The sequence below is a fragment of the Rattus norvegicus genome, chromosome 19, assembly GCF_036323735.1.
Source record: "Rattus norvegicus strain BN/NHsdMcwi chromosome 19, GRCr8, whole genome shotgun sequence".
Lineage (NCBI taxonomy): Eukaryota > Metazoa > Chordata > Mammalia > Rodentia > Muridae > Rattus > Rattus norvegicus.
In genome coordinates, this window is record NC_086037.1 from 56819233 (window position 1) to 56837194 (window position 17962).

Sequence of the window (17962 nt, forward strand, 5' to 3'; positions counted from 1 at the left end):
AATCTCTGTGATCAGGGATCACATTTAGTCCGTTGACTAAATGCTTATCTGTAGTACTTGTTCATAAATGTTTATGAATGTTTAAAATATGTATTCATGAGTAGAGGACAATGGAACTTGTTTAAATCAGACTTTAGGTGCGATAACTCCTATACTAGACCTCTAGGTGGTCACCAGAACTCATTGCCACAGTGTTTGGAACTGGTTATCCCTCAATGCTGAACTCCCGCCCTGTCACCCAGCCAAAAATTAATATTCATTTCTCCCCAAAGCCCCAGACTTCCCCTACCAGAGCCCTTTATAAGCGTTTCAAGCTATGAGCCATAACCTGCCTATCACGCACAATCCTCAAACTCCATTCCACTCACTAATTCCTCAAGTCTCCACTGTCTCTTACAGACTCCCCAGCCACCTACGTCAGTCTCCATTCCCAGGAGAGCTCCTAGGTCTCCTCTTAGGCCCCGCCCCCTCACGTAATCGCAGCCCCCTGATGCATTTACCAGGCCCGCCGGAAGCCCCGCCCCGGGCGGTTGCTAGGCTCCAGCAGCCGGAAGTCCCGCCTGCCGAGTAGTCGTCGCTGCCGCCGCCGCCTCCGTTGTTGTTGTGGTCGCTTCGCCGAAGTCTGCGGCTCAAAGAGCCGGCTCCGTCGCTTCCCGCCGCCATGAAGTGGATGTTTAAGGAGGACCACTCGCTGGGTAAGCGAGGCAGGTCTGGACGGGCCCCAAATCGCGGCCCCTCCCCCACTCCCGCCGCCCCGCGGGGCCCGCTGGGTCGCCAAGGCCCCGGCAGCCTAGCGCCTCCCACGGACCCGTGTCACCCTCCGCGGATCCTGCTGGCAGTTCCTGAGGGGATCTGCGGCAAGAGACTCGGGGGCTAGGACTCAGGGCGGACGCACGCAGGTTGCGGGCGGCGAAGGGCGGACAGGAAGATGGGGTTCCGGCAGCGGGGGGCCGGCTGGCGGGGAGGTGGCGATTGTCAGCCTGATTTACTTCTTTCCCAGAACACAGATGCGTGGAATCCGCGAAGATCAGAGCGAAATACCCCGACCGGGTTCCGGTGAGTGTGGACTCCCCGCCCCCTCACCCTGCTGTCACCCTTAGTGTCTTGGAGAGGTGTCGAGAGGGCGCGCTAGGCCGCGCAACAGTTGAGAGAAGTTAAGGTCTCAAGGTGTAGCCAGAGACCGGACAGCCTGGGCTTCCTCAGGCCCAAGCTTGGGGAAGAAGGGGCTGGTGCTGTTCAGGGGCATCAGTGCTGAATCTTCAGATCTAGGGCAGTAAGCTGCTTGCAGCTTCTAGGCTCCCTCGCCAATTATGTAAGGAGCCGTGTTCTAGGACAGGGCAACAGGTCACTGCCACTTTGGGGAATGATGGTGGAGACTGTCATTTGATGTTGGATCTGGTAGTATAGTCTCAGGATAACCATCTTTAACTTTTAGTTTCTCGTCACTCTGATTCTGCCACCCTTGCTTGACTAGTAAATCTGAAATGTTGTCGTTTTGCCTTTAATCAATAAGTATGTTGCTTTATTTCTGCTTTCTGCCCTAGTTGGGAGTTTTTTTTTCTGATATTATTGATTTTTGAAGGGCATAAAGTCTTGTTATTATAGTGCTGTGCTTGTAAACAGTACTCTGAGGAGAGTAGGAGGACAAATGTTAACTGTTCAAAAGAGAGAAGCAACAGGCCAAATGAAAATCTCGGCTCCTGGGTCGCTGCGACTGTAGAGCACTGCCTTAGTTCAGTTCGACTATGCTTTCCATTGTTTCTTGGGCTTTTAATGCTCTAGTAGTGTGGATCTCTTCTCAGATCGTGGATTAAAAGACTACAGATGAAAACATCAATCTTTCATCTGCCTAGATAAAATGTTAGAAAGCTAACCATGCAGTAGGGTGGTGTATGCCTTCAGTCTCAACATTCAGGTGGCAGGGACAGCCTGATCTCTGAGTTTGGGACAGCTTGGTCTACAGAGTGAGTTCCAGGACATCTGGGACCCTGTCTTGAGAAAAAGTTAGAAAGCATTGTAGCTGTGTTTCTCTTATAAATGCTGAGGTCAGAGATGAGGGATATCACTCAGATCTGGACCTCCATAGTGGCTTCTTATGTTGTGGGGCATATTTATTTACTCCTCGCCTGCCATTTCCCACACACTTCTTGTCCACACAAACTATGCTCATCAGACTGTGTGAGGCCAGAGCAATCTAGCTGCTCCCCTTCCCCTTCCCTCCCCTCTCCTCTATCCACAGTGCTGGAAATCAGGCACTAGCCTTTGTGGGTTCCAGGCAGTTGTTGTTCTGCTCAAGAACAGCCTCAGCTTCTGACCTGTCTTGATTTGCCAGGTGATCGTTGAGAAAGTCTCTGGCTCTCAGATTGTTGACATTGACAAGAGGAAGTACTTGGTCCCATCTGACATCACTGTGGCTCAGTTCATGTGGATCATCAGGAAAAGGATCCAGCTTCCTTCTGAGAAGGCCATCTTCTTGTTTGTGGACAAGACAGTCCCACAGTCCAGGTAAGAGGTGTTTACTAGTGGGCCTCTGGCTTAGAAATCCATTTGTCACTTAAAAACTCAAACCTTGGGAGGTATAAAAACTCTTCAAAAGAGTTCTGACTACAGCTCCTTCCTTCCTTTCCTTTTTCCTTTCCTTCCTTTTGGTTTTTCAAGACAGTTTCTCTTTGTAGCCCTGGCTGTCCTTGAACTCACGTTTTAGACCAGGCTGACCTTGAACTTAGGAGTTGCCTATCGGCCTCCCTGGAATTAAAGGTGTGTGCTACAACTCTCAGCTCTGATCCAAAACTCTTAATTTGTGTATCTATAGCTTTAGGGAAAGGCCCCGGGGCACAATGTATGCCTGCTGTTTTACAAGAGTGTCTGGAGTTATTTGCTTGTGTGTGTGTGTGTGTGTGTGTGTGTGTAGGTCAGGATAACATCTGGAGTTGATTCTCTTCCACATGAGCACTCAGCACTCAGGTTGTAGGGCTTGCTGACTAGAGCTTTTACTTTATTAAGCCTTCTAGCATACATCTGGAGACAGGGTCTCTTACTGAACCTTGAGCTTACTGATCTAAACTCAGGTTCTCATGACCCCAAAGCAAAACCTTTACTAGGTTAACTCCCCAGACCCCAGTCTGGACTTTAACATGCATCCATTCTAGCCTCCCAGAAGTTGACTAGGATATCCAGTGTTGACTCTGGCTTCCACATACACATGTGCAAACCCCATACCCTAGACAGATTACTCAGAAGTCATTCAGAACTTTCTTGGGCTTAAGCCATAGGTAGAACAGGCCTGCAGTGAGGGTCTTGTCTACTGATTCATGTTCACTGGTCCCTTTTCTCTCTGCCAGGGGCCATTATAGTCTGCACTTTTGGTGTAGTTCACAGCCTGGCTTTAGTTCCCCTGTAGAAAGGAAAATAGACTTGGCTGGCACGTGGTTACTCCTTTCCCACTAGTGATTGGTGGTTTTAAAACCCTGAGTCAGATTTCAGTCTTCATGTGTCTCCTCAGTGTGAATCCCTTGTTGTTGCATCTTATTTTAGTGACCTAAACTAGGTTTGGGGTTTTTTCTACAAACCTAGTTTGTGGAAACACGATTCACTAGAAACTACAAAAGATGTCAGGTCTGGGACACTGGTGTGTGCGTGTTTCCTTCTTAGTTTGATGCACGAGGATTGGGAATTAAAGATTACCCTGAGCATACAGTGGTCCTGTCTCAAAAAAAGGAAAGAAAGAAAGAAAGAAAGGAAGATAGAAAAGAAAGGTTTGTTTGTTTTTTTTTTTTTTTTTTATTAACTTGAGTATTTCTTATATACATTTCGAGTGTTATTCCCTTTCCCGGTTTCCGGGCAAACATCCCCCTCCCCCCTCCCCTTCCTAGAAAGGTTTTTTTAAATTATTATTTATTTTATATATGTGAGTACATTGCTGCTGTCTTCAGACACACTGGAGGGCATCGGATCTCATTACAGATGGTTGTGAGCCACCATGTGGTTGCTGGGAATTGAACTCAGGACCTCTGGAAGAGCAGTCGGGGCTCTTAACCACTGAGCCATCTCTCCAGACCCAAAAAGAAAGTTCTAAAAGAGACTTAAATCAAATTGCACACCTTATTTCTATTGAAGGTGAAAGAATGGCTATACTCTTGGTGTCATTCTTTGTAAATCTCTACTACCTATTTCTGGCGTCTGGTAGAGAGGTAGTACAGGAGAATAGTGGAAGCTTCAGTAAAGCCAGAAAACGCTTGGCCTGAGGAGACAGGAGAGAAGTCAGAGCCACCTGTCTGTCAGCACGTATAATAACCCTGGTGGTCTTGTCCTCCCTGGCCCCCTCAGCCTTCATTCAGTGGCTCTTGGGTAGTGTGTTGATGGCTGTGGACTTTACTAGGGAGGAAGCTGGGGCACCTGTGGGGTAAGGTAAGAGAGGAAGTAGATCCTTTATAGCGTCTAGACCTTGCCCAGCACCTTGGTGATTCTGCTTTCCTTCTTCTGGAGAGGAAGTAGGAAACTAGACCCAATGGCGCTGGTTTAGTGTCCTTAATGCCTGTCCTGGCACAGTGGTCAGCAGTGGGTGTCCAGTTCAGGGATCTTGCCAGGCAGGTGTTCTACTAAGTCACATACTCAGCTCCCTGGTACATTTGTAGAAGGAAATGGAGCAGGCTTCTGGAGAAATTACTGTTTCTCTAATGGATCCATAGCTTCTAATGATCGAAATGGCTGATGTGCCATCACCCGGTTCCCTGTTGTCTCTGAAGTATAAATTGATTGGAAGTGAAGTGGTTCTCGGAACAACAGAGACTGCATCAGAGCCATTTTCAGTCCAGGTACTTTCTAGAAAACCACACAACCATTTTTATTTCTCCTGTTTGCCTTTCTAGTCTGCTGAGTGTGCCCTAAAGCAGGTTACATCTGATTGACATGATCTAGGACTGAGTGATCAGAACCCCAGAAACTAAATTCTGGTTCTTCAGGACAGAGCACCAAGGACTTTAGTACTTAAGGTCTCAGTTATTGACTTCTTGCCCTACAGGCCAATCTGTATTTATCTATCGGAGTTTTATTAAAAAACATTTGTTGCTGGGCTTTGGTGGTGCATGTAGGTGGATCTCTGAGTTCCAGAATAGCCTACTCTATGCAGTGAATTCCAGGATAGCAGGACTATGTAGAAAGACCCTGCTTTAAACAAAAAGGTTTTAGAGCCAGGGCAGAGTGGACTGCATGCCTTTAATCCAAGCATTTGGGAGGCATAGGCAGGTGGATCTCTGAGTTCAAGGCCAGCCTGGTACACAGAGTGAATTCTAGGACACAGAAAAATCTTGTTTTGGGGGAAAACAAAACAAAACAAAATGTATTTGTTAGCCAGATTTGAGGTAATAGACACTTGTAATTCCAGCTCTCCGGAAGCTAAGGCGGGAGGAGACCAACTAGGAGAATGCAGTGAGACCTCCACCAAAACCCAAATCCAGATCAGGGTATAAAAAGAGGCATGTGACATTTCAGACCTATGCAAATGGGAACATCCATCAGAGCCCAAAGGAAAGTACAGCGGGGTCCCTTCCCTAAAGCTGGAGGTGACTCAGCTTCACCATCTCCTCAGGGAACCCTGGAGCCTCCTTCAACCTCTGTGCAGTGTTTGTAACTTGCACAGAGGCTTGGGAAATGAGCAAAGAGAAGGAAGGAATCTGGGCCTGTAGGAGCCCTGCTGCATGCTGCCGTGATTGACAGGCTGCAGAGGAGCAGTGCTGGAGCTTGAATAGAGCGAATTGGTTCCAGTTAGAGCTGAGCCCAGGGCTAAGCATGGACTGTGCTGGGGTAGTAGTTTAGTATTGAATACAGGTGCTGTATATATGCAGAGGCAAGCCTGTAAGTTTTATTTCCTTTATTTTTGAGTTCCTGTTTCTTAAGAAAAGGGGTTGGGGTCTCAGCTGTCTTTTCTCTTTCCTGTTTTTGAGACTCTTTACATACCCCTTGGCTGTCTTAGAACTCATCATGTAGGCCTGGCTGGCCTCAAACTCAGACATCTGCTTACCTCTGCCTCCTAGAATTAAAGGCATGCACCACCAGTCTGTGCCACGACTGCCTGTTTTATGTAGCTTTAGAAAGTTGAGTTCTCTACCTAAGTGCTTACATCAACAATCTGGTTCAACACAGAGAAGGAACTATGCCTTCATTCAGACAGAACTGAGACAGACATTGGTCTACAAGTTTCCCAGTCATGGTAGTAGAGGGGAAACCCAGGTCTGTTAATAGTCTTTGTTCTTTGTTTAGAGCAGTTTAAAGTAGAAACAGGAAGCTGAGTGTTGTACCCATCTGTAATCCTAGTGCAGGAGACAGGGAGGTAGAGCTCTAAGTTCAAGGCCAGTCTGGTCTACATAGTGAATTCCAGGACTGGCAGAGCTACATAGAGACTCTGTCTCAAAAATAAAACAACAAAATAAAACCAGGAGTGTATTATAGAATACATTCTCTAAACAATTGTGGTCATTTCTGGGTAAACACTCTTCAGAAATGCTGTTGGTCTGGTGAAGGTGCCTCGGTTAAAAGTGCTGCCCCAAGCTTGATGGCCTGGGTTGGGTCTCCGGAACTCACATTGATCACACAGATTGTCCCTACCTGTACATACAACACAGATGGTTGTTTTAGAAGAAAAGGTGTGTTTTAGAAGTGGAAGAAGATTGTCAGAGAAACATCTGACAGGAAGCAGTAGTCAGCTCAGTGTAGTTTGGTTTGGGTCCTGTTCAACTTTCACTTCACAACCAGCGCCTTTCAGGGTTCACCGTGATGGTGGTGATTGATCCCTGCCTCCCCCCACTGTCCTGCCTTGCTGAAAAACTGGGAAGCACATGAGCTGCGTGGCAGATGGCTGGCCAGGTGGTCATCATCACTCCAGCCTATTTATGACTCACGCCTCCACGGCCTGCCTTTAGTCGAGAGTCGAAGGCAATTCCATTGGAATTAGGTGCTCACATGAGCCCTGGGTAGCTTCCCCAGTCCACAGGGCTATTAGGAAGCTAATGTCAGTGAATGCCGCACCTGGTTCTTACTGAGACTTGACTTTACTATTTATTGGTCAGTTCCTCCACTGGAGAAATGACATTGCCTGGATCTTTGTGACCTGAATGGAGGCACAGGAAGCAGCCTTCAGGGAATAACTGGGATTCATTTTACTTAGCACTTGAGACGAGAAGTCATCTCACCTTAGATTGGCTCCATGGTTTGCATTTGCCATTGGCATTTTCCATTTCTTAATTCATCAGAATCGGGAGTTTAGAAGGTGGTAGTGTCCCCATATCCATAGCATTACTTTCCAGATGCTGCGGCACTAGAATGCCTTGTGCTGAAGGCTTTGAGTGTCTCCTACATACACTTCCCAGTACGGAATTGCTGTCTGACTTACTTGATCTAACAGTCCAGCAGGTCAGGTCTGGGCAGCTTGCCTGGCAGATATGTTAAAGCTGCCTCTGTGCTTTAGGTCTCCTGACCACCCTGACAGCCAGCTCAGTGCAGGTGCTCAGGCCTTGACTCTGAGAGGAAAGTTCATCTGCCCTGAGGTTTATAGAACATGTCCTAGACTAGCATATGTCTGCCTCTGCTACAAACTCTCTCCTGCACAGGGTCAGTGTTGCCTGCTTCTGCTTCATTTGATGGAACATTTGTTAGTGTGTATGAGGAGCACTGTTCTGAGGAAGATGCTTGCTGAAGGTACAAGGATTGAGTGTTTGGTCATTGGGATAGGCCTGCCTGTCTATTCCCTTGGAGACAGTACAGGTTGGAGATAATGTTTTTTAGCTAGGTGGTGGTGCACACCTTTAATTCCAACACTTAGGAGACAGAAGCAGATAGATGTGAGTTCAAAGCCAACCCTGTTTGCAGTTCAATATCCAGGACAGCCAGGCCACAGATTGGGGGAGGAGCTGGGTCGCACCACAAGATACCTGATTTCAATCGTGGAGATGCTTATAAAGCTCTCTAGAGATGTCAAAGGCAGCCCAGGTTGAAAATCAACACAGTAGGTGCTCTCAGGAGCCTGCTCCCTTCCACACGGCACTGTCCAGGTAGCGAGCTAACCTCATGTAGGGTTTAAACTTCAAGTAGTTCTGTAATACTCCACAAGTTAAAGCAGGGAAACTTTAATCTCAGCATCAGGCAGACAGACATAGGATCTGAATTCAAGGCCAGCCTGGTCTACACGAGTTGCCATTTCAACATGTAACCAAACTTGCTTTATTGTGAAATCTTGTGCATCTCACTTCAGGTGCCACATTTCAGTTGCTGAATAAGGCTGGTGGTTTCTGTTTCAGAAGTCACTGTATATAGGGTTTTCTTACCTTAACTGTGGGGATTTCTGGACAGTTGTGAACTGCCATGTGGGTGCTGGGAACAGAATCTGGGTCCCCTGCAAGAGCAGCCAGTGCTCTCAATTGCTGAGTCCTCTCTCCGGCCCATCCAGAGAGTCAGTTATTTCAGAAATTTCGGATTAAGGGAGCTTCACATTGAGAGCTGTTGTGATTGGAGAAGACAACGGGCTTTTTTTAATCCATATTCACCCCAACATTATTACTTATTAATCTACATGTACAGCCACTCACTAAGCTTGCAAATGGGGTAGGAAGTTAAAAAGGAAAGCAAAGATTCCTCCTTGATTAATGTGTCCTGTCTCTTGTTTACAAACTGGTCTCAGGCCAACACCAGGGGCAAAGGCAAGGAGGGTTCATCACTTCAGAGTTGAGACCCTGAACCCCTCTTTATTCCCCACCTTGGTCCTTAGTATTCAATACATTTAGTTGCTTTGGAGACGGGGTCTTACGCAGCTAGGCGGGCCTAGAACTTGATATGGAGCCACAAGTGACTTTGAATTTACAACCTTGTCAGTGCTGGGATTACAGGTTAGAGCCTTCATTCCTAGGCTTTTTTATGCAGTGGGTCGGGGTGGGGTTTAGTCTGAACTCATGTTGTGCGTATACTATGCAAGAACTCTACCAGCTGAATGCCATCCCTGCTGTGTCCATATTTAAACAACTGGTGGCACAGGCACTTGTTCTTGGGTCAGCATCTGACTGCTGGTCCTGGTTGACCTGCCACTGTGGTCGCACTTCATGAGTGCAGTCACGGGGCCAGCGCTTGTATGTGGTTGCAGCAGGTGTTACTACTCTCATTGAGACAACTCAGTTTCCTGGCAGGGAACTAGCTTAGCTCTCCTTCCTGCAGTCTGTTTCACAGCAAAACGAAAGCTGGTTTTCCACCCACGTGTTTAGTTTAAGGAATCCTATTTTTGGAGGTTCTTTGGAAGCTTGAACAGTCTTATTACATTTTATTCTTTTGAAATAATGGGGAACCAACCTAGGCCTTCACCCCTGCAGGGCAAGCCCTCTACTACTGAAGTACATCCCTGGCCTAGGGAAGGTTTCTTTGGATCCCAGATACTGTGGGAGCTTTGCATTGTGTGTAAGGATCTCTGTGTACAAGATCTCAGGGACTTGGGATTGTAGCCTAAGAGTGCTCATAGTCAGGATCCACCTGTATCTTTTTGTTTTTTCTCTTTTTTCTTTTTTTTCGGAACTGGTGACCGAACCCAGGGCCACTACCACTGAGCTAAATCCCCAATCCCCCACCTGTATCTTTATTTTATTTTATTTTTTTTCCAGAGCTGGGGATCGAACCCAGGCCTTGTGGTTGCTAGGCAAGCGCTCTACCACTGAGCTAAATCCCCAACCCCCCACCTGTATCTTTGATGTTGGGTCTGAGTTATAAATTATTCAAATAAATACTCTGCTGTGTTCCCTGTGACTAGGGTCTTTCATGGTGTGGGGATGATCCCTTCCCTCTCCAAGGAGTTGGCTTTCTTTCGGGCTTCAGCATGAGCGCTGGGATTTTTAGGCACATGGTGTGCCTGGATCCTAATTTGTTGTGATCTCTGCCCCCTTTCTGTGCTGCTAGAAATTTACCCCAGGGCCCTGTGCTGCTAGGCTAGGGCTGTCATGGAGCTACCTCAGCCTGTCTTCATTTTTTCCAGGCGTCTGTTCTCTTTCAGTAGAGCAGATTGCAGCTCACAGCAGGTACCTGAATTATTTTTACCTTCCACTGCCAGCCACAAAGCTCCTTATCCTTAGGCCTTGCTTTTCCTCTTGATACCTGGACTCAATTCTCAATAATTTTTTTTCTTTTTTTCTCTTTCAAGCCTAACTATGGGACAGCTTTACGAGAAGGAAAAAGATGAAGATGGATTCTTGTATGTGGCCTACAGCGGAGAGAACACTTTTGGCTTCTGAGCCCTTGCTGGGCTAGGTGCACCCTTCCTGCTTGTGTATCCTGTAAATAACTGGCTGTTCTCAGTTACTCCGCCGGAGCCTCCACACAGACCTACTAGTGCATTTGTAACTGGATTTATTTCTTAATATATTGGAAGGTTTTGTTTTCCTTAGATTAGTAAATTATCATACAGAGTTTTATTTTCAGTTTTCTTTTGTGCACTGTCCTCATGGCTATATGCTCCAAGGAACCTGTCCTCCGGAATCACATTTAATGAAGATACTTCCGAAATGAAGGGCGGTAGGTGTGGTATTAAAGTGACAAGGAGGGATGACGCATTGTTCTGGATTATGTTCGGAGTGTTAGACGGCTAAGTATTAAAAGCCCCCAAATTAAATCCTTAGCAATCAGAACACTTGCTTCACTAGATTTTGCCAACTGCAAATCATGTTGGACTGAGCTAATCTGTTCTTTCTGAGACTATAAGGTAAATGATTAACAATAAAGCCTCCATGTAAAGGCATTACAGTGTGACCATGGTCCTCATTCACCTTCACGAGTCAGAAATGGCTCCTGCAACAGCTTAGCCTAGGATGGGAAGTTGTGGCTGGTATCATAAAAAGGGTTGGTTTTTTTCAGTGGTTAATGTAGTCATAGGTTCAGATTTGGGACTGTATCAAAAGGTTTATACTGCAAAGTCTCGCTTCTACCACTTTTTCTGATCTCTGCTGCTTATGGGAAATTGTATGGGCTTATTTTCAGTATTTTAGTAGCAAAAGTTTAAGTACGAATATATATATATTTTAGAAGTTATTTTGCCTGCATGTGTGTCTGTGGGCGTGACTGATCTGCATTTGTGAGCTGCCGTGTGGGTACTGGGAATTGAACCCAGGTCCCCTGGAAAAGCAGCCAGTGCTCTTACATGCAGAACTCTCTCTCTAGCACCATATATGCATATTTGTTTACATATGTAAATAAAATGTGTATATGTTATTAAAACATATAGAGGGCTGAAGAGATGGCTCAGCAGCTAAGGGCAATGAGGTCCTGGGTTTAATTCCCAGCAGCCACATGGTGGCTCTTCATGATGTCATCTGATGCCCTTACCTGCCTGCAGGTCTATTTGCAGATAGAGCACTCATATACATAAATCTTTCTTTAAAAAAATAAAACGTATGTTTATACACTGGATTTTTTGTTTTGTTTGAAACAGGGTTTGACTTTGTTAGTTCAGACTGGTTGGTCTCCAACTTATCTGCCTGAGTTTTCTGGGCATGGATCACATGCGGGGGCCACTCCACCTGGCTTTCATGATGTCTTACTATTATAGCCTAATCGTTTCTTGACCTGACATACATACATCCTTTATATGTGCTGTGTTCTGTTCTTTGAGACAGGGTCTCTCCATGTAGTCCTGGCTGTCCTGCAGCTCACTATAGAACCAGGCTGGCCTTGAACTCAGAGATTCTCCTGCCTCCGCCTCCTGAGTGCTGGAATCAAAGGTAGGCGCCTCTATGCCTGGTACAGACTTTGTTCTTTAAGGTTCTTTCCAATCCTTTAAATCTAGCTTAGCTTTCTCCTGACAAATTAGTATAGATGGACACAAGCATCCTTAAGAAAGTGGATTTACCTGAATCTTCCACAGACGGACGGTGTTGGTGGCTGAAGCCTTACGTCAGTCATCAGGATAAGGAAACCAGTATAACCCCGTGATCTAAGGAAGGACCTGGAGTTAAAATGAGAATCATAAACTTAAGACATTTCTTTTATTTGATGTGTATGGCTGTTTGTGTGGGTCCTCTAGAGACAGCGCCCTTAGCTGCTGAGCTGTCTCCCCAGCTCCTCCTCTTGGTTCTTTGATGTCTGAAACCCCGGCTGTCTTACAGTTGAAGAGATCACTTGCCTGTCTCTGAGACTAAAGGCATGTGCCTCCATATCTGTCAAGACTTAGTTTCCCTGATACCTGGCTATATTAGCAGGCTGACACAGCTCTCCATTGATATCTCTCAACTGGAATTGGAAGAAACATTCTTATCAGAAGAATCTTGTAGGGTTTTCCCCCCAACTTGTCCACAGTGAAATGTATGTTTGTCTCTGCTGGTAGTCTGAAGCTAGAAGCAAGTAGACTCTGGTCTGGGGTGAGCAATGTGAAGGGAGACAGCAGGTTCCTTATTGCGGAGGAGTCTTGCTTGTGGTCACATGCACCTGTTGTTTTCAATACAAAATCCCAAACGTTGGATTTACCAAATGAAGACTGAGGAGTCAGATGCTGTGGTGAAAGCCTGATGGCCCAGAGAGGCAGAGAAAGCACCCAGCTGGCCTTCCTACGCCAACCAACATCCCAGGAGGTGAAAAGCTCTTCCGCAGTACACTGTCTTAAACGCCTTAAAACTCACAGACCCTCCTTTCTCCCTCCGGGGTTTTCTTTCCGTTCACTCGTGTCAGCCGGTTGCTTGTTTTCCTTGTCCCGTGTGGATTCATTCTCAGGCAGGCTCTCTGCAGTTGACGGCAGAGATGCTTACCAGCTCCGCAAATCCAGTGTGGGAAGAACACTTGTTTATTTTTTGTTTTTCTGAGACAGTTTTCCTTTCCTGGTAACCCTTCTCTAGACCAGGCTGGCCTCCAAAGATCTGCTTACTACTACCCTACTAGGACAGACAAACCAAACACTTCTAGTACAAACAAAGTTCTTTGGACTGTGTGTGGTGGCATATGCCTTCAATTCTGGAGGCAGAGAGACTGATCCCTGAGTTCAAGGCCAGCCAGGTCTAAAGATCTGGACTTAGGTGCAGGGCATCCAGAGCCATAGAGAGGAACCCCTGTGTGTCTCTGTCTGTCTGTCCGTCCGTCCGTTCCTGTCCTTGGAAGAGCAAGGTGCACTGCCACAGCTTGTGGGCTTGGGCTCAGCTTCTTGGGAGGCTGAGGCAGGGGGATTGAGGCCAAGTTGGAGCAACAGACCATTTCTCAAAACAAAAGTCCCTTGAAGGACTCTGACCTTGGGCCACAAACAGTGCTTCTTGGGATGGGGACAGCTAGGCAGGAATGGTGAGTCTCCATCGGAAGAGAACAAAGAGGGGTAGCATTCCATTTCATCTATTTCTGTTCCTAACCACAAACCCACAAATGTACCTGAGAAGAAATAGCAAGAAAAAATCTCCAAAGGCAAGTGTCACAGAAGCTGACTGGATTTTTTTTAAAGTATAGAATAGAGTTTATTCAGGGCATGGGGAGAAGACTTAAGAGGGTAGTAGGGCAGGGGTAGGGGTTAGAGAAATAGAGGATTAGAGGTGGCCATGAGCACGTGGAGATGAGGGAGGGGAATGGGAAGAGAAGGGACAAAGGGGGAAGAGAGAGAGAGCAAGAAAGCAGCTGTAGATTTCTTAAAGGCAGTCTCATATCCCAGGTTGGTTCCTAGCTTACTAAGTAGCCAAGGACTACCTAGAACTCTGACCTTCCCATCCTGCGTGCTGGGATCAGAAGCCAGTACTATCACAGTGGGTTTTGTGACTTGCAGGGGATGGAGCCCACGGCTTGCACATTGGGCAAGCACTCTTCCAATTTAGCTACATCCTTTTGTGAGCACACTGTAGCTGTCTTCAGACACACCAGAAGAGGGCATCAGATCTCATTACAGATGGTTGTGAGCCACCATGTGGTTGGCTGCTGGGAATTGAACTCGGGACCTCTGGAAGAGCAACCAGTGCTCTTAATGGCTGAGCCATCTCTCCAGCCCGAAATTAGTTTTTAAATAGTTCTGGGGATACAACTGAGATGTAGATGGCCTCAAGAAGCCCTAAATTCCTACAGTAAAAAAAAAAAAAACAAACTTTGCAGTCACTCCTATTCAGTATTGTTCTGATAGAAAAATCAATGCAATCGGGAAATGCTGGGGAGTTTGCTCAGCTCAGTGTTTAAGAACATCAACTGCTCTTTCAGATCTGGGCTTGGGTCCCAGCAACCACAAGATGGCACAGAGCCATCTGTAACTCCAGTTCTGGGGTATCCAACGACCTCTGGTCTCAGGTACCCATGATGTGCCCATACATATATGTAGGCAAAACATTTATACCCAAAAAGTTTTCAAAAAGAAAATAATGAAAAGTGTGTATGGGCAAGTCGAGGAGGTGGATACATTGTATACATGTGTGAAACAAAGTAAATAAATGAAAGATTAAAAAAAAAAAACCCAAAACATTGACACCAAAACTCCCAGCACTCAGACTGAGGCAGAACTGCCATGAGTTGATCTACAGAGAGAGAGAGAGAGAGAGAGAGAGGGAGGAACCTAATAGAAAAAAAGGAAGATGGGGGTTGGGGTTGGGGATTTAGCTCAGTGTTAGAGCGCTTGCCTAGCAAGAACAAGGCCCTGGGTTCGGTCCCCAGCTCTGAAAAAAAAAAAAAAGAAAGATGATAAACGAGATGTTGGATGCAATGCAGAGCTTGGCAGCCCACACAATAAAGCTAGAAAAACAGCTCACCACGACCATGCTAGGGAGTCTGGGAAGCATTCCCCACTTCATATAAAAATCAGAAAATAAAATAAAACCTAAATAGGGCTGGAGAGATGGATCAGTGCTCTTCCTGAGTTCAATTCCCAGCAACCACATGGTGGCTCACAACCATCTGTAATGGGATCTGATGCCCTCTTCTGGTGTGTCTGAAGACAGCTACAGTGTACTCATACACATAAAATAAATAAAATCTTAAAAAAAAAAACCTAAAGCTTTTTTTAAAATATTTTGAATATCAAGAGCTATGAAAATTGAAACCAAGTAGAACGTGACTACTGAACAGCAGCTCATTTGTGTGTGTGGTGCTGGGAGCAAACCCAGGGCCTCAAACTTGCTTCACAGGCCCTCTGCCATGGGCCTACCCCAGCCCAGTTACAGATTCTGATGTTCTTATGTACCAGCTATAGCAAACCAGAGACAATGTTTTATTGCTGGCAGGAGCAAAATCCAGAAGCATTTAGAAATAAATTTAACGCAGACTCCCAAGACATTAGGGGAGAAAAGTGAGCAAGACAGCATTGGAAGGAGGCACGAGCAGAGCTGGATTGAAGGATACAGTGTCGTACATCTGAGTATTATAAAGATACATGTGACATCCAGACCATGAGTCATTGATACCACTTTAGTTAAAGTCCCAAGAAAGGCCAAGAATAACAAGGAATGTAAGAAAGACGCAGGGGAGACCAGGTCCAGTAAACACACCAGCATCAGTAGCAGTAATTAAGAGAACTAACTCAGCACTCCAAGGCTGAGATGGGTATGAGTCTGAGGTCAGTCTGGGGTCTTGAGAACAAAACAACCCAAGGATGTGGTGTGATACAGAGTAGAACAAGAGAAACTGACCACGTTTACAACATGAACAGCACAGAGGCTGGCTGTCCATGGTGCATGCCTGAAATTCTAGCAACCCTGCTTGCTTGGTAAATGTGTTACGTTTTGTGTACATACATGCAGAGGTGTGTATGTGTGCGTACATGCGTGTGTACGTATGGAGGCCAAGGGTCCCCTTTGGGTGTTTCTCAGGAGCTGTCACCTAGTTTTTGAGGCAGGGTGTTTCACTGGGATCCGGGCTGGCCCCTTAGGCTTTGCCTGCTGGCCAGTAAGTCCAGCTCCTCCCCTCCCCCCCAACCCCCTTGCTGCTGTGGTTTGCACCTAACTTTATCATTCTTGGCTTTTTTTTTTTTTTTTTTTTTTGGTTCTTTTTTTTTTTTTCGGAGCTGGGGACCGAACCCAGGGCCTTGCGATTCCTAGGTAAGCGCTCTACCACTGAGCTAAATCCCCAGCCCCTTCATTCTTGGCTTTTTATGTGGGTTCTGGAGGCTGAACTCAAGTCCTCATGTTTGGCTGGCAAGTACTCTATGGGCTCAGGCCATAAACCTGAACTGATGAAATGTTTCATTTCATCGGATTAAATAAGGCTATTTTATTATGCAAGTATATGAAGGACTCTGAGTGTCCCACCAACCCCGTTCTCTCCTACCGCTCCACTATAGTCTTTGTTCTCTAAGCTTTGACTCTACTTTGCCTTCTGCACATAGGTATATGATTTGTCAGATCTATAGACCACCCAGGGCCCACAGATGAAGAAACACTGAACTAATTTATTATGATTAGTCCCTGCAGATGATAGAAGGCTGTTGTTGTTTTTTTAACGGCTTAAGAAAATGGACACTGGGGGCTGGAGAGATGGGTCAGTGGTTAAGAGCACCGACTGCTCTTCCAAAGGTCCTGAGTTCAAATCCCAGCAACCACATGGTGGCTCACAACCATCTGTAATGAGATTCGATGCCCTCTTCTGGTGTGTCTGAAGACGGCTACAGTGTACTCATATACAATAAATAGATCTTTAAAAAAAACCGGACACTGAGGTTGGTCTCACCACCTGCTTCTCTGGACACTACTGTACTGAACACTGACGCACCAACTTGGAGTCTTTCTCAGTGAGCTTGTCAATTCCCCCAAGCCACCACTGTTTGTGCCTCACTAATTGTCTTCCAATTACTGCTGTATGCCACCCCCACCCCAACCCCCTAAAATCATGGCCTCCTGGCTATCGTCTCGGTCCTGTAGGTCTTTGTTGCAGAGGACAGTCCCATGACCTCACGTCTCCAAAGCACTGAGTTGGCAGATTAAAACCATTCTCCTTGCAGGACATCCTCGCTTATGACCCAAATGCATGGTCAGCGTCCTCCCAGCTCCCCTGGGCTCTGTCATGTGCTGTCTTCATCTCTACCCTTACATACAATGTCCTCTTCCTCACATGCCTCCCCTCAAAACTGTTCCCCTATGTGCCTCTTGCTAATCCCCAATCGTCCCGGAACTCTGGTACCCTAGAACACAGAAGGTCACTGTGTCCTTCTCTCAGGTTGGGCGCTGGCTCCCATCCCAGTCACCTCCCTCCCCCTGTGCTCTGTGTTCTCTGTGGAGTCCATGGTCATCTTCCTAGAGCTAAGGAGCATCATGAGAAGAGAATGCATCTTCCCAAATCCTCTACTCTGAAACCTTGGATGCAGAGAGCGCTCTACCCGCATCTCTTCTGTTCCCATCCCTGCTCTCAGAGGATTTCTTTCCGAGCAGCATTTGGAAGCAGCCAATAGAAATGCTCTTACTGGGGGAAGAGGAGTGAGGGTGGGACTGGGAGGCGGGAGGGGGCGGGGATCAGGTTGTAAAGTGAATAAATAAATCAATGGGGAAGATGCTCCTATAAAGATTCTACATAGCACTGAGCCATAGAAAGGTTTAAAAAGTGCAGCCAATTCTCCTGCTTCTCAAGGAGAAAGAAACTGACAAAGCCTTGTGGGTGGCTTGGAGGCAAAGCCACAGAGTTAATTAGGAGGTTACGTGTACCCTGTGATCAGCGGCTTCAGTCCTTCTCTTTGGGACCTCGAGCGAAGCAGACGTGGGCCGAGCAGTGCCCACCAGCACAAGTGCACCTGCCTCCACAGCCAGATTTATCCGGTAGGCTTCCACTGAGGGGAAGCTTTTAGGTTTGGTGGGAAAGCTCTGTAAGTCTAGACAGCAGACTGGATACAGTTGCTTCTGAGCTGAGGGGCAGACCCAGACTGGAAGGTCCCATGCACAAGTCACTGTCTGTGCAGGAGACAGCACTGCTCAAACCTGTGCTGTGTATGACTGCATTTCGTCCTCACAGATCTGATGCCAGTGGGCGAGGATATGGACACTCAGAACGATTTCTAATCTTCCCTGGAACC

The 17962-nt window shown here is 46.6% G+C and overlaps 2 protein-coding genes across 3 annotated transcripts in view; one reads left to right on the forward strand and one right to left on the reverse strand.

Annotated features, from left to right (window-relative positions):
- The first annotated feature begins 593 nt into the window (after window positions 1–593).
- Gabarapl2 (GABA type A receptor associated protein like 2) lies at window positions 594–11430 on the forward strand. The gene is made up of 4 exons (NM_022706.2): window positions 594–695; window positions 1001–1056; window positions 2333–2505; window positions 10169–11430. The coding sequence occupies exons 1-4, from the start codon at window positions 662–664 to the stop codon at window positions 10257–10259; spliced, it is 354 nt and encodes a 117-aa protein (NP_073197.1). The 5' UTR covers window positions 594–661; the 3' UTR covers window positions 10260–11430.
- The window catches only part of Adat1 (adenosine deaminase, tRNA-specific 1), a 40984-nt gene continuing 28942 nt past the window's right edge, over window positions 5921–17962 (reverse strand). For both annotated transcript variants that reach the window (XM_008772535.4, XM_063278298.1), the window contains 2 exons: window positions 11870–11965; window positions 5921–8490 (listed from right to left, as the gene is read on the reverse strand). In XM_008772535.4, the coding sequence (XP_008770757.2) occupies window positions 8454–8490; window positions 11870–11965 (133 nt within the window). In that variant the 3' untranslated portion in view covers window positions 5921–8453. The remainder of the gene's footprint in view (window positions 8491–11869; window positions 11966–17962) is intronic.

Excerpts from the sequence above, each read along its gene's own strand:
- Gabarapl2 (NM_022706.2), top strand. The coding sequence starts at position 662 with ATGAAGTGGATGTTTAAGGAGGACCACTCGCTGG. Across the intron at positions 1,057-2,332 it reads AATACCCCGACCGGGTTCCG|GTGATCGTTGAGAAAGTCTC; the intron begins GTGAGTGTGGAC and ends TTGATTTGCCAG. Across the intron at positions 2,506-10,168 it reads AAGACAGTCCCACAGTCCAG|CCTAACTATGGGACAGCTTT; the intron begins GTAAGAGGTGTT and ends TTCTCTTTCAAG.